General features: G+C 31.2%; 1 protein-coding gene across 3 annotated transcripts; it reads right to left on the bottom strand.

Moving 5' to 3' along the window:
• Nucleotides 1-120: 120 nt before the first annotated feature.
• LOC111303417 (FGGY family of carbohydrate kinase) lies at nt 121-9456 on the bottom strand. Of its 3 annotated transcripts, XM_022899666.2 has the most exons (15): nt 9053-9456; nt 8340-8419; nt 8004-8121; nt 7692-7870; nt 6470-6552; nt 6177-6361; nt 4832-4893; nt 4518-4626; nt 4309-4428; nt 3804-3923; nt 3605-3725; nt 3356-3512; nt 2144-2216; nt 1376-1503; nt 121-605 (listed from the first exon to the last, which is right to left on the bottom strand). In XM_022899666.2, exons 1-15 carry the CDS (start codon nt 9270-9272, stop codon nt 483-485), a joined length of 1878 nt encoding a protein of 625 aa, XP_022755401.1. In that variant the 5' UTR covers nt 9273-9456; the 3' UTR covers nt 121-482. The 3 variants fall into 3 exon arrangements, with proteins under 3 accessions (XP_022755401.1, XP_089598451.1, XP_089598452.1); XM_089742325.1 differs by lacking the exon at nt 4309-4428 and having other exon boundaries at nt 9053-9420; XM_089742326.1 differs by lacking the exons at nt 4309-4428; nt 4518-4626; nt 4832-4893 and having other exon boundaries at nt 9053-9420.
• Between the last annotated feature and the right edge of the window lie 6493 nt (nt 9457-15949).

Raw genomic sequence — 15949 nt, forward strand, 5'->3', positions numbered from 1 at the left:
TTTTATATTTTATATATATTTTACATAATATATAGCAAAATTGCTTTGTTTTTATCTATCAAAATTTTCCTATGTCCTTGATTTGTCCAAAGTTCTGGTAAAGTACGCAATATCCTCAACTCAAAAAAGCATAAAATATTTATCTTATAGATTTTTTTGTACATAAGTGAATAGTAAAAAAAGATTATAAGTGTTAAAATTTAAACAATAAACTTAGAGAATATCATATATGAATTATTAAGCATTCAGCTTCCACTTAGCGGAGAATGAACATTGCAACGACCAAGAGGAAGCTGAAGGAATTCGGGGCCCTCTTGTCTGTACTAATCTTCACATGCAAAAACAAAACCAATGATTTACAGTGGATCTTTACAAGTAATCCAGTAACTTTTACACTATCCCACTTATTTAACATGCAGCCATTTTGTTAGAACCAAAAGCCACAATTGAAGTTCACGAGTTGCAACCAAGTAGCAAATTAACTATGCCAAAGCTTGAGCCATAATTGAGCGCTGTGACAGCTGCTGCTCGTAAAGTTCACGGAAAATACGGTATTTGGCATCGTGGTACTTCTTCACCCTTGGATCTTTTGATGGATGAATGACCTGCATCATTTCAAGAGTTCAAAGACCAAATACATGTATGTATCTAAGATGACTTGCTACTCAAGGACAACCTAGTTATAAGAAAGAATATAATACTAGACACGATGTGAAGGTCTCGCTGGGCATCTGCAACTACCGACTTGCTCAAGTTTAGCATCAGAGACATCTATTGAACCACATCAATTAAAGCTTTACTTGGTAGGAAGGATGGAAATAGAGTGAAAATGAAAAACTTGTTAATCTAATGGTTAAAATCCATAACCATTTTCCTGCTTTGTAGCTCAACCTTTTAGATTAACAAAACTTTCTCTCTCATCCCTTTTCCACCCTTCTTGCCAAGCAAAGCCTAAGTGATGTGATCTGGGTTTTATAATTAACTAGAAAGACACATATTGAAAATAAATTGCTAAAGATCTGACTTATATAATTTTAGCCAGTTGGATAAAATTATATCAACTTAGGCATCATCCCAATCGTTGGCCCAAATAGAATTAATGCCTACCATAGAAATATCTTTTTTTTTACTAGTTGATGCCAATCAATGAAAGAGAGCTCAAACTTATAGGACAAATGTTCTTTGCACAACAAAACCACCATCCTATGCTAGATTTTATGCATTGCCATCAGTTAACTTGTCTACGCTGAATCACTTTGTGTAAGAACCTTAGCTCAATTTTCAGCTGGAGCTTCAACATCTTCGTAACACATCTTTTCATAATAATAGCAAAAACTAATTGAGAATAAAAACAAACCAGGATTGCTTTGCATACCTGACCAGCTGCATTGAGTGCTTTCATGGCCTCACTGAGACAAGTATACTTCTTTGCAGCAACTGCACCAAGAATAGCAGCCCCCAAGAGAACCGACTCACTTTCACGTGGAAGTATAATAGGGCAACCTGAAAAAAAAAATGAGCAAATGGTCTCCCACAAATAAAATAAAAAAAATAAGGAGGAATAACAAATTATGAGCAAGAAAGTCACAAGTTTGAATCAACATGTGCCCAGCTATAACAAAAATACCATTGCTAAATCCAACACTCTTCTAGTTGAACCATTTCACTTGATTTATCTGGCATTTACAAAAATTAAATCCAAAGTGTTTTACTGTCTTCTACAACAAATGTGATGTAAGAATAATTTGTTTCCATACTAATTTGCTAACAGGTTTCAACTTTCAGTGAAATTACATATCGGTAAAGGGTAAACAGTACTCAAATAAAAATCTCAACCTGCAAGCTGCAACCATGACTGACTACAAACTTCACTGTTCTTAAGTTTAAAAAATAACGTGAAAGACAACGTAGAAAATAACCATTGGCAACATGGAATTCAGCATTCAAGTGCAGAGAAAAAGAACCATTGATCCAAAAAAATCATATATCCTTAAAAAAAAGGTTTTATGTTGCTATATCCTATAAGTATATTAAATCTTAATCATAAATAGAGAGATGAAAGTAACTAGTCAGTAAAGTGCAAGCAGGAACATCCACACAGGACAGACATGCATGCAAAAAGAAAGAAAACAAATGTACAAACCAATAATATCTGCATGTTCTTGAATGAAAAGGGCATTTTTTGAGAGGCCACCGCAAGCAAGTAATGTGTCAATCTGCACAGGGGGAGAGACATATTAAGGAAGGATTTCAAGGATAGGCAAAATAAATTATAAAGAACCAATGCCCCAATGCCAAGCAACCCTCTTCTTCAGTCATAGCAATAGCAGAAACATATTCATTATTCAATTATCAAGCAATAGTTAGATGGCTTTTAATAGGAACCTCCTTGCAAGTTGACATTATCTGAACATCAAGGTCAAGTGGCAGTGTTTGGGAACCAAGATCTATCGATAAAGTCTAATCAAATCTTACCAGTATCAGGCATAAATTCCTACAGATAAATATTTGTTTCCTAAGAACAGTGTAAATTCACACTTGCTTATTCAAAAAATAAAATAAAAAACCAATTGAACCATTAAGCTTTCCTTAATCATCACTAAAATTGGACTTTGTTGTATAGACAGGATGGGAAATCAAAGGAGTGCAACTGGGGGACAGGAAGTGACAAGGGGCCCAATTTAACAACCGGTCACGCCAATTGCCATCAGCTGTTCTAGATCATCATTTGACAATTAGACAGGAAGCTTTACACCCTTTATCACATAGCCAAAGCAGGTATTATGAACTGGACTGAAATGATTGCTTCTGGGTTGGTCCTGGGATAAGCTAATTCCATTTTTATCCACCCAGGCTAAGGCAGGTGGCCTACTTATTCTGGACCTTGTGAACTCTGCGAGGAATTATTAGGTGCTCTCAGCGCTAAGCTCAAAAAAGTCTTTGCTTGATTCTTCATGATGCAATCACTTAATTCCAAGTCAAATTGCTTTCAAGCTATTTATTGCAAAAAATCCTTGTTTATTTAATAATTGTCTCAACCAATAAGAACATAATATTGAAATGGCCACCTGTGACGGGGAAAACCTCAAATAACTCAAAATATTCAAAATTGAAACATGAATTTGAAATACTGGAGTGAGATGCAAATCTTGGGTTTTGGTTGAGGAGGAGAGAAAACTCCTAATGTGCAAAGAAATAGCAGCATTTTCAATTCATAATAATTGGAATTCTGAAAACCAGAAAGGAGTGCCATTACTTTATGAACATGGGACTAAAAAACTATTATCATTTAACAGCTGAAACAAACATATCTGCTTAATATTAGTATAAAAAAGAAGAGATATGCACTTCTTGCCTTATGACCATTGGCATTGCAATGCTCCACAATGTGACGTGTACCATACGCAATAGCCTGCATCGTGGCAAGGTATATACGAGCCAACTGTTTCTCACTAGTGTCAAGAGTCAATCCAAAAACTACTCCTTTTGCTTTTGGATCTGCAATGGGAGACCTGTGCCATCTCAATGGTAGAATCATTAACTCATAATGATATGATGGCAGTATGAATTGGAAACTCATAACTCAAATCTTTATTTACTTTACCTATTTCCATGGTAGTCAGGAAGAACATGTATATCTTCAGTCAAAGCAGCAATAAATGGACACTGCATCTCACGCATCAATGATTCTAACATATTGTTCAGTAGCAGAAAAAGGGAAATTTCTGGAATATAAAACAGAGAATAGGAAGTCAAACCAATGCCAAGAAGCGCAAAAAAGAGGAAAGCAGCCAATATCTTACTTTGAGAGGCAGCACGATTTGCAAGTCGAGGAGAAGCAACATGGTTTTCAATTATGTAATCCAATAATGCACCAGTAGCACTCTGCCCCCCTTCTGTTAGCCAGTACTCGGGTATCATTGCTAAAAACAAAGGGAAGAGGAAACATAGAATCACCATTAATAATAAGTATCTGCCAATATTAACAAACTAAGCATGTAACCTTACATAATATTATATAAAGTCTTTCAAATTATGCCATTGGGACTAAACAAAGTGGCAAAAAAAAAAAAAAATGGTTAAGGAATGAGTTAGCTTTGAGAGAAGCCTCTAACCCAATCAAACATTATGTACGGCCATGTGTGTGTACATGCTAGTTATAGATGAAAATATATATAGATGTCTAGCTGGAATTATAGCTATAAATGAAAAAATATATAGATGTCTAGTTAGAAAGAATTTATCTGACAGTTTTTAATGAAGCCAGTGACAACTCAGTAACCAAGATTATGTATTTTGAGATTGCACCTGACCAAAATGGTCCCCAGACCCCAGGAATAAACAGCTTGTCCCGTGATACAGCCATATGACAAGTAGAAGTCCCACAGACCAGCACCATACGATGGCATATAGCTTCATTATCATTCTCTGAGCATGTACCATTTTCCAAAAAATTAAAATATTACTGTTAATAAGGCAAGGGAAGAAAATTGTGAAATAGTTATCCAGCAATAAACCTTCAGGTTCAGAATTTGTCTCGGGTAGGCTTTCCATTACCCCCACCCCCCCAGCATGAGCATCAATCAGCGATGTCCCCACAGGTGTTCCAGCTAGCAGACCCAGTTCCTGAAAATATAAGTTAACAATTTTAAAAGAAAAAAAAAATTAGCCAGGACCTAGGGACCAACAATGAACAGAACCACCCTTCAAAGCCCACATAAAAGGATTATGTTTGCATTCTTATATCTAAATAAGTACATTTGCTTATTAATAGACCTCAAGGGAGCGCCACTTGAAATCAATGTCAAATCTTCAGTACAAAATTTCTTGCCTTTGCAGCACTAGGAGTAAGCCCAGAACCCAAAGCATGACCAGGAAAAGCTACACTTCGCCCTGTTGTTATAAAAAATGTCAGGTCATACAATAAAAGTAAAATGTTAAGTAATAAATTATTAACGAGGTAGCCAGAGAGTTGTTTCACTCATCATTTTCAATGTTTTCTGATACTTTCATAATACAGTATCTGCATATTCAAAGTTGAAGAATAATAACTGCTGAAAAAGCACTAACAAATTCATTGCACTTCTACATTGGATGCCACTGTCACATGTTCTTCTGTATTTGATATTTGAATGGACAACAAAGTAACATAATAGGTGAGTACTTGTGTAAAGACAGAGCATTTTTTAATAGCAATAGGCCTACACCAGTGGTTAGCTTTAAGTTTTTTACCTTTTTGCCCTAGTAATGGATGAACTTACTAGATATTCAGGATATTGTATACTATCGAATGCATTTTTGCTGAATAATACACTATGGTAGAGAAAAAAGGAACGCTTACTGCCAAACTTGAGTTATGGAAAGAGAATTTGGAGTATTAGATTTTTCAGTTCAGTCACTATGCAAAGCTGAAACAAAGTATTCGGAATGCAAATTCAAAATGGAAATGGAGAGGGAGAATTGAAGATTGACTAACTGCCAAATGAGCATTTTAAGTCTCTTGGTTCAATCACAGAAAGGATTGGAGATATTGATGGAGATGTCACCCAAAGGATCTAAGCATAATGGATAAATTGCAATGCATCTAGAATCTAGAGTGATTGCAAAATTTTTGAAAGCTTAAGGAAAATACAAGATAGTGAAAATACCAGTATCGTTTTACAGTTATGGATGCTGGGCAACTAAGGACCACGCCCATGCTCCCCCCACCCCTCCCAAAAAAAAAAGGTCAAGATAAATGATGGATATCGCACATACAGGATAAGATAAATTTTTGAATGAGTGCATAGGGGAAAAGGTAGGGGGTTATCACCCATTGAGGGCAAAATGAGGGAAAAGGTAATTTTGACATATATCAGGTAGACTTACAAATGATCCTATGAAAAGATGAAAGCTAATAGAGGACACCCATGTCAAGAGAGGCAGAGGAAGAACAAAGACATTATGGTTGGAAACTATAAGGAAGGCCATCATTTCTATCAGGCCTATTGAGTATGGTCCTAAATATAGTACAGTGGTGTAATATGATCAACATTGCCAACCCTCACTAGAAAATGGCTTAATTCATTGTTGTTATTATATCAATCTGTAGAAAATTATCCATGTAAACAGGAAACTTTAGCTTTCTAAAGTCCAACCAAAGAGTAAGATCAAGAAATGAAATTCTTAAAGCATACCAATCTTAGCATGATGGCCTTCAATAAGATCACCTAAGCCAATCTCCTCCCAAAAATCATCATCCCATCCGCAAGCTTCCATGTCTCGAGAATCTTTCTCATTCATCTGTTGCATGTGTGCATGACCAAGATATGTCCATTTGCATACTGTGGTGCATAGACTTCGTGTATCATCTCCTGTTGCTCTACAAAAGAAAGTACAAAATAAGGTTAAATTAATTAAGGTAATAGAAAAGCATGATGACTTGGCATCAAGAAGCTTATGAGATAGAAGAGCAGCAGAATTGGTGGACCTGTATGACAACCAATCGCTCAAGTCCATCCACCTAAATACCATTGCCCAAGACTCTTGCAAATTTTCTTTCACCCATAAAAGCTGCAAAGATATTTTTATCAATCATTGTCCGTATAGCACACAAACATAGATAAACTAGCTTCACTTTACAATCATATATGAAAAATAGTAATAATTGATAAGTTCCATACTTATGATTGCAACTACAAACCATGCTCAGTAAACTCAAATTTGCACAGACATTACGCTATTGGAGTTAGATATTAATTCAACCCCCTCCCCCTCCGAAACCCAGCTCAAGAAACAGGTATTTGTAGCAGCAAGTAACAATCATTTCTAATTTGCTATCAATTTGAACATCGTAATCAAACCAATTCTCCATGGAAAAGATGTAGAAACTAGACAAACCAGACAAAAAGAAAGCCAAAGCTAGATGCAATTATCACAAAACAACCTATTTTTCATCCAACACCACATTTCAACTCTAATGATCACAAGAACCCTACAAACTGAAATAATTCAAGATTTAAACTAATTTTTCAACTAAAAAGAGAACATCAACAAGAACAACCACTTAGGTCCCCCTCTTGCCACAACTCTTTCCCAGAATAATTGCCCCTTATCCAAAAAGCACTTTCTCAACAAATATGATACTATGTACAAAATAGTCATACTTGTTTCATTGTCTTCATGTTGCCAACAGTCTATTTTTTATTCACCAAAGTTAAGGAGGCTTATGTTACCATCTTAAGTACAAAAATACCAAAGAGTTCATTTGAGAGTGCCTCAAATCAATGAAAAATGCACCCGCAAGATTCATGGCTCAGAGCCTCAAATTCAAGACAATTACCAACAATAAGTAATGGAGGAGGCTTGCTCAAAAAGTATTTAACAAATAGATCCAATTACATTACCAGGTTGCATAAGTTACACAATTGGGTGGAACCATGCATCATCAAGTTAGGTCCACAGTCCACACTGCAATACCTATGATTAAGCCTAAAAGCAATGGGATAAAATAACTTCATATTCCATTTTTCTATTATGTATATCTGGATATGGGGTGCTCTATACAAACACTCAGAATTTAAGTTGGTTCTGTGACTATTTTTCTATCAAAAGATGCAGCATACTCAAACTAGATTTAACCTGGGGAGTAATTCAATATTGAATATAGGCAACACAAAACCATTGGATGGTTAGACTCATTGACCAGGTACCTTTGGTGGCTGCATCTCTGGTGAAACAGATCCACCACAGTATTGTAACACCGGTGAGTTACGAGAATTAATCTTCTCAGCTTGTTTCGCAGCTCTATGGTCCATCCAAACTATAATATTTCTCCTCGAATCACCACTATGAGAAACTGTGACAGGAGAGCCATCTGCATCCACAGCAACTGCAAGAAGAAGCCGTATTTTCCTTAATATTACAAATATGTTTACCTTTTCAGTGAAATATATGACATAGAGCACAAATGAAAATAGTTTTCATTCAAACACCATGTTAGATAAATGTTTCCAAATACAAACCAAGAGAACAAGTAGCTGCAAATCCGATGCCCTTCACCTCTTCCCCTTCAATGTTTGCAAGAGTGCATGCTGATTTCACAGCTGAACAGATTGCATGCCAGATGTCGGTTGAAGATTGCTGGAATAAAAAGAAATGGTTTTGATTAGCCAAAAAATGTAATCTCCCCCACCCCCCAAAAATGATAACAATAATAATGAAGATAGTAATATTTTCCCCAATCATAGAAGTTGCAGCATAAACTCCATTAAAAAAGTAATAGGACCACAGAAAGCCACTTCAGCCACTAAATGAGTCTGTTATATTCATGTGTCATTTGAAATTCCAGTTCTTTTTACCTCAATGCAGTCACCTTCTTTCCATATTTGTATTGGGCTACTAGCAGATCCGAGAAGCTTCCCTTTCTCATCAAAGAGACCTGAAGAGGGCAGTGATATATAAACAAATAAAACGCAGCAATAAGGTCCCCTCACCCCCCAAAAAACAAGGATGATGTGCCTTTTTTGTATTATATTCGAGAAAGAAAGCAAGCAAATTTCATGTTTAAATTGAAATTCAATAAGCTTTTCAGCTTTTAACTAGTCCTCTAGCAGACAAAGTCCATAGAAAATCTTAAGATATCATCTCATAAATCTTAGCTCAGTTCAATTATTGACTTTGCTATTTGCATTTGGCCTTTAGCTTCATCAAAAGTTTATATAAACTCAGAAGCAAATTTACTAAAAGAAAAAAAAAAGCAAGAACAGTATTTGATAAAAAATGATCATATGGTTCAAATTAAACACCATACCAACATAATTGTTCCAGAAAAAAAATTAAAATAATCATTTCATCATCAATAAATTTCTTCTAAAGCAAGTAGTACAAATAACAATAAAATGGAACCCTAAAACTCACAAACATAAACAATAAGGCAGGCGCATATCATACAATATCAAATGGACGGTTAAGCAAACAAGCCATCCAACGGTAAGCATTTCAATTGAAACCATAAACAATCACGCAATCGCTATTACATGAAGAAAAGAAAAAGGGAGAGAGAAAAAAGGACCAGCGCGGGCGCTGCCGGTGCCAACGTCGACGCCGAGGAAGACGGAGCGAGGGGAAGCGGAGGAGGAGGAGATAGCGGCGGCCATTTCAAGGAATAAAGGGGATGAGATGCTGTGGGAAAAGGCGGAGGGAGAGGATGGGGAACGGATTTTTGGATGAGGTTGTTGTAGTTGGCGGAGAAGCGGCGTCGTATCGGACCAAGCTCTTCCTTTACCTGACATTCTCTTTAATTTCTGTCTTTTTTTTCTTAATCAACTTGGTTTTTTGTCAGTCTTTGTCTAATCTGTGTTTTCCATTTTGCTCAGCCGATGATTTGTGTTGATTGCGACTTGCTCCCTAAGTAATCTGGCCTTCCGGTGTTGCTGACGAAGCGAACAATGCGCTGAGGAGAAAAAAAAATTACATAAATAATTTCTAAATACAGTAAAATATTTAATATAATACTTAAATTTTAAAAAATTATAAATATATTAATTCATATGATGCTTATATTTAAAGTGATTAATTCTTAATGATGATATGATAAAAATAAAATATCTTACAAATATTACTAAATCTATAATTTATTAATTGCATTAAAAAATTTTAAATTTTAAATATCATATTAAATATTTTATTATAATTTAAAAATTATTGATTAGATTAACAAAAAAAAAAAAAAAAAAACCAACCAAAGATGATTGTTTTCATTTTGTTCTTATAAAATTTATATGATAAAAAATAATAATTTGGTGATTTTAGAATTTTTTTTATCAAATAAAAATATAGTATATATTTTTGTTTCACTTCATGTCTTTATTATTTAAATAAAATAATATTGTAATTATGGTTTCTCCTTTCCAATTTAAAAAGTTATCATTTGCTTTTTTAACAATAACTATTATTATTATTATTATTATTATTATTATTATTATTATTTATGACTGTAACTAGTTATTTTGTGTCAATACTCAAGTAAATACCAACTCAATTGAAGAAACTATCTAAATGTTAAAATATAAAATAAAAATGTACAAAATTTAAAGGTGTTTAAATCTTTTATTAAAAATAATAAATAATTTATTACTTCACTCGCAAAGTAAAGATGTCATGAGAGGCATCTTATTAGTCATTTCTTCTACAATAGATTTTGTCTTATAAAAATAGATATAATAATTTAAAATATAATATAATAATATAATATAAAAATAATATAAAAAATGAATATAATATGATTTAAAATTTTTAATAAAAATTATATATGAATTTAATAAAACAAAAAATTATTTTATATTTTTTATAAAAATTATGATATAAAATTTTCATATAAAACATGATAAATACATAAATTATTTATATTTTATATAATATAAATACATAAATTATTAGGTCTACTAAAAAAACTTTTATTTTCCATTTTATTTCCTCATTTTTTTATTTTGAGATATTCTCTTCTTATTTAAAACATCAAGTATGGGATAATATGATTTTTTATCTTATATTATACATCTTTCTATACATCAAATTAATGTGCCTTACATTATATTATATTAACTTTCGTAAAGTTTTGTATACCATAAATCTATATACATCTATATATACTATTTAAATTGTCTCTAAAAATAATTGTCAATTTTAAGACAATTCATCAATTAATATTTGATTGTCACTTGACCATCAAATTTTTGTTTGATAAGGAATAAAATGATAAATTAAAAAAAATAAAAAAAAGATTAAAAAATAAAAAAATTGAAGAATGGATACATTTACATGAATTTAATAACATTTTAAAAAATTTAAGCTCTATTAACTAGTATTTTTCTACATATATATAAATATTGATTTGAGAAAAAAATTTCAATTATTAATATATGTTAAATTGTACAATAAAATATAAAATATTTTTAAAATATAAAATCAATTACATCTACAAGATATATTTGTGATATAAATCATATATTTAATGAATAACTATTTCTAAAATATTTAAAATTTTAACTTTAATTTTTTATTTAAATTATTATCAGTAACAAACTATAATTGTATTCTTATTAACATGTGTTAAGATAAATCAAAATAATGCTTCGTAAAAAAAAAATATCAAAATAAAAATAAATATAAATATTTTTACAAAATAAAAATAATTTATCCCTTAACTATCGCATGAGCAAAATATTTATAAGAATAAAATCAACAAAAACAACAAGAATTTCATAAACTTCCAAAATCTATACAAATATATAAAAGCAATCCCCAAATTAGAACTATTCATCTTGAAGTTCCAATTTTATGCTGCTTGTTGTGCAACAATTGGGTCTTCATTTAAGGGCTTTTCAATTTTTTTGGCATCATCTTGTTGTGAAAAAAGAACGAATAAAAAAATATAAGAGAAAGAGAGAATTCTAGTGACTTCTAGAGATAGGAAATACTACAGACTCCATAGATAAAAAAAAAAAAAAAAAGGTTGAGTGGAAAGAAAAGAAAGAAAAAAAATGCGTGAAATGAGAGAAAAGAGCTTAACACCGAAGTTTTTCTCAGGTTCACCACCATCATTTAAGTCAGTTCAGAAGATAAACCAACCAAATGGGTTTAAATTTAGTATGGGTTCATTACTTTTGTCAAGTATGCATTGATATGCTTTGATGTTATTACATGGTATTTTTTTTTCTTTTATCGACATACAAGAAGTTGGTGAATGAGTGAAAATTGTTTGCATTTTTTTTTTTTTTGCATTTTATTGCTCTCAGGAAGTTGATCTATTAGCTAAATCTCTTATATTTTCTTTTTAAAATGCTTTTTTTTTAACAGTTTTCATTTATATGATGAGAACATGGTTTTTTTTCTCATTTTTATCCATTGTTTGCAGGCCCATCTTTACTTTGGGTTATCCTTTATAAGCCTCTCTTTTCATGTTTTATAACATTGATATTTAAAAACTTGTTGTTTGTTTTTCTACTTCTATTGGTGTAACTTTACTTTTTTGTTTTGACATTTCATATTGATGATATATGTCATAGTTGATTAGATTCAAGATCATTTAAGGTAACATTTCTTTACTCTTAACAGGTGTGTTTCCATCCACCAATCAAGGCTAATTCAAACTCTGACACCATAAAATTGGCTACTTACTGGGTTATCTTTTCACGGATCCCTCTGTTTGAACATGTTTTCATAGGGATGTTTCAATGGTAATCTTCCATACTTAGCAATGCATGCAATTCTGTTTGGTGTATTTAATTTCTATAAAATATATAAAAATGATCCCCTAACATGGCTTGAGAGGACACATAAGCAATGTCAATAAAACTAATTAAAGGATAATTTTAAGAAAAAACCTTCTCTAGAAACTTCTTTAAAAGCTTGAATAGAGAAGCTTCATTTTTTTTAAAAGTGTGAAACACAAGATCAGTGGTGAAATTTTTTGATCATATGATATGCAAAGTCATAGGTTATTTTTTCAGATGTTTTTGTGTCAGAGATGATCGCTGCTACCTTTACATCAGCTCCTCATTTTTCAAATCCATTGTATGTTTTTTAATCTTTTATCATTTTTTTCCAAATTTCTCTGTCCTTTGTTTAATTCCTAAAAAAATCCAATTCAAGAAACGCTTTCTTTCTCAGTCTTTTATATATCTAAAGAAAAAAAAAACTTAAACAAATTTTAGGATAATGAAAAGCTGATTTTGTATATTTTTCTTTAAATTGTTACATCTTTTTATTCTATTGGTAAGCAGTCTTGCTAGATAGCAACAAATCCAATGTCACATTATTTTGGCAAAAAATGTTAACAAATTTATATAAGCTTTCAACCCCCATCTTTCACTGGCATTTGTTTCTTTTATTATGAGAATTTTCATTTCTTTGTTTTTTTTATCAAGTTTTTCTATTTATAGTTTAGCTATCAATATGAATTATTGAATCTAGTAACAATATTAGGAATTTCAACAACATTCAAATTTCAAGGTTAGTAAATATTAAATAATAGGCATTGGAGCAACTTTTAGTGTCTATTATTGAACAAATTAACCAAGCAAAGAGAAAAAGAAACCTTACAATAGGGTTAAGATGTGATTTAGCATTATTGATATATGAGACAAATTACAAGCCATGAATCAAGTCAGAGGTCATATTGAGATGGAATGGAAGGCTCAACTTGAAATTAGTTGAGATTAAGTGTATGATGATTATGATGTTGGCATAATAATCATCTATAAGTAAATAAGTTAAAGCTTTTGATTTTTGTTACTTTATAAATGTTCTGATTATGCTTACTGTAATAAGGATCTGATAAACCATCATTAATTTTTTTGTATTTGATTGCAAATTGTTATAGCCACAACATTAACTGGTTTGCATTTTGCTACCACAACCTTGATGATAGCCATTCTAAGATGGTTAGGATATATTTAATCTTTTCATCTACCATTGCCTGAGCATTTGAAATTAGCTTTGTTTGTAAACTTCTCTATCGTTTGAATGAATGTTACTCTGATTTGGAACTCTATGGGATTTTATCAAGTAAAGTATAATATTTACTAGATTTTAATAGTTGTGTTTTTGAATAATTTGAAAATCATAGATTCTCTAATTTAATGACAAATTGTAAAACTCGATATGATTCCTGTATCTTATTTTTTTAGAAGTTGTGATGGACAATTTGGTACTTTAAAGATACAAAGCTACGCATAGCTGTTGTTCTTCTGTGTGTTGGTGTTTGTACTATCATTGATGTGAGTGTTAATACCAAATGTTTCATAATTGCCCTTACTGTAGTTTGGAGTGCTTCTCTATAGCAGTATGTAAGTTTTTAATTCCTGTGCATATAAATTAAATCTTCTAATACTCTAAACTAATATATCTTTTTTAGAACTTACAATTTAGTCATTTATTTATTGTTTATTTATGCAGTATGTACATCATATTTAATAAAGATATAGTCTAATTCTTTTAACCTATTAAAACACACTATGTTTGCCCAAGCTGGAACATTGTAGCTATTAGGTTTATTTCTGAATTATTAGTTGACAAACAAAAGAGTTAATGCCTATGACAATATTTAATTTAAGGTCTTCATCTCATATCTGCAATTAGTGAACTATTTTTATATTTATTATTGGTATTTGCATTAATTTTAATATTAAGAAATTTTTTTATGTGATTATGAACTTATTTTGTTTCCATTCAGGATAAGCTATCTTTTTTTTCTTCTTCAAAATGATTGATTTTTTGCATGAATTAGTTGCTGCAAGATTGTTGAAAAATTTGCCATGATTTTAATGCAGCATTTTCTAGTTCACATGGTTTTGTACCCTAAAAATCTATAGTTTTAAAACCTAAAGAGCATGAATTGGCCAAAATCTATACAAATGGTTGTGTTTTTAGATAGGATCAAGAAGGCTTATCAAAGGAATCTAAAATTAGCTAGCTTGGTTGTGGACTCTGAGTTTGTTAGGGATATGGTTCAAAGACAAGTAACTAAAAAAAGAGTTATGGGGTTGGCTATCTCTATTGGGATTAGCATATCAAAAATGTTTGTAGATTCAATTATTTGAAGTTTTGGAAATTAACATGGCAAAAAATGTTGTAGAACATGACATCGTTCAGCTGTGTCATTTGGTATATCTGATAGAGAATGCTATTTTAAACCTTTCAGAGGGTTAAGAATAGATAGCTTGATTGATAGACTTCATTTGGTGGACACTGAGTACAAGTGTGGCCATTAAATCTGCTTATAACACTATTACTATATTACAAAATCGTTACTGTGAAAAGTTGGCTATAACATTTCTTTATAATCCCTCAAGAATTTTTAAAATATTTTGGAAGGTTTGAATTCTATCCACTTAACCACATTCTGATTGTTAAATGAGTGCTGAAGGTTTCCAAACTTGTGCTAAGACATAATTATGTTTAATAATGATTTAACAGTGTGAAGAACAAGTTTTTCTAAACTAAATGACATAACATTAGTGCATTTAGCATTGTAAGTTAATTGCTACTCTTGCTGATTTGATATATTAAACTTAATCAACTTGCTTTTCTTTCATTTTGCAAATTGTTAAGTATTTTTTGAATATTAAAACCTTTTCAAAAGGTGAAGTTTGTGTACCTTAAGAATAAAGATAGTATGGAGCTCATGAGATCATATTTTGATAAGGAAAATCTACCAACTGAATTTAGAGGAAAGGCAATACTACTAGTGAGGTTGTGTTTTTTAAGATTGGGTTGTATAGATGATGATTTGAATTGTTTTATATTTGGTGAAATTTATGTTGGTTTATATTTTTTGTGAAATTGCATGTTAGTTTTATTTATTTTTATGATTTTTGGTTATATAGTAAATTTGTTATTTAATTTGTTTTAATTGTTTATTATTACGAGGTTCAATTTTTTTTTTTTTTAAGTATAGTTTTGAGGTATTAGGTTTGAGTTTGAGGTAAGTTTTTAAGTTAGACCTTTTTTTTTGGTATTGTTGTTATTTTTTTGCAATTTTGTGTAGCAACATGTTAATAGCTTATTTTTCAACAACAATATAGTAGAATAGCAGGTTGGTAAAACTTATTCTTTGGAAAACTTTACAACTTGAAGAACTTATTAAGCTATTTTCTTTAACATGTGTTTGTTGATCATGTTGTTTCAAAAACCTTAACCAGAGTTAAGCCAAAGAAAAATGATGCAAAAGAGGAAAAATATGTGCTTTTACTTATTAATTAATAGATTTTATTTTTAGCTTTTGAATTCTAATTATTTTTGCTATTAATAGAATAATTTTATTTTCTTTTTTATGATAAAAAAATTAAACTATTTTTGTACCATATGTTTTTATAACTAATTAGAAATATGCAGTTTTCACACGTTTTGCAACCTCATTTTAAATCATTTTAACTCTATGATGTTTTCAATTTAGAGAATGATAATA

The sequence above is a fragment of the Durio zibethinus genome, chromosome 13, assembly GCF_047325235.1.
Source record: "Durio zibethinus cultivar Kanyao isolate XHJ-2024 chromosome 13, ASM4732523v1, whole genome shotgun sequence".
Lineage (NCBI taxonomy): Eukaryota > Viridiplantae > Streptophyta > Magnoliopsida > Malvales > Malvaceae > Durio > Durio zibethinus.

What these genes read in the sequence shown, in the direction of transcription:
- LOC111303417 (XM_022899666.2), bottom strand. Translation starts at nt 9,272, where the DNA reads ATGTCAGGTAAAGGAAGAGCTTGGTCCGATACGACGCCGCTTCTCCGC. An exon ending in CTGGGGACCATTTTGGTCAG is followed by an intron (nt 3,924 to 4,308) that starts GTGCAATCTCAA and finishes CTTTGTTTTTAG; the next exon opens with CAATGATACCCGAGTACTGG. An exon ending in AAATCGTGCTGCCTCTCAAA is followed by an intron (nt 3,726 to 3,803) that starts GTAAGATATTGG and finishes TTTATATTCCAG; the next exon opens with AAATTTCCCTTTTTCTGCTA.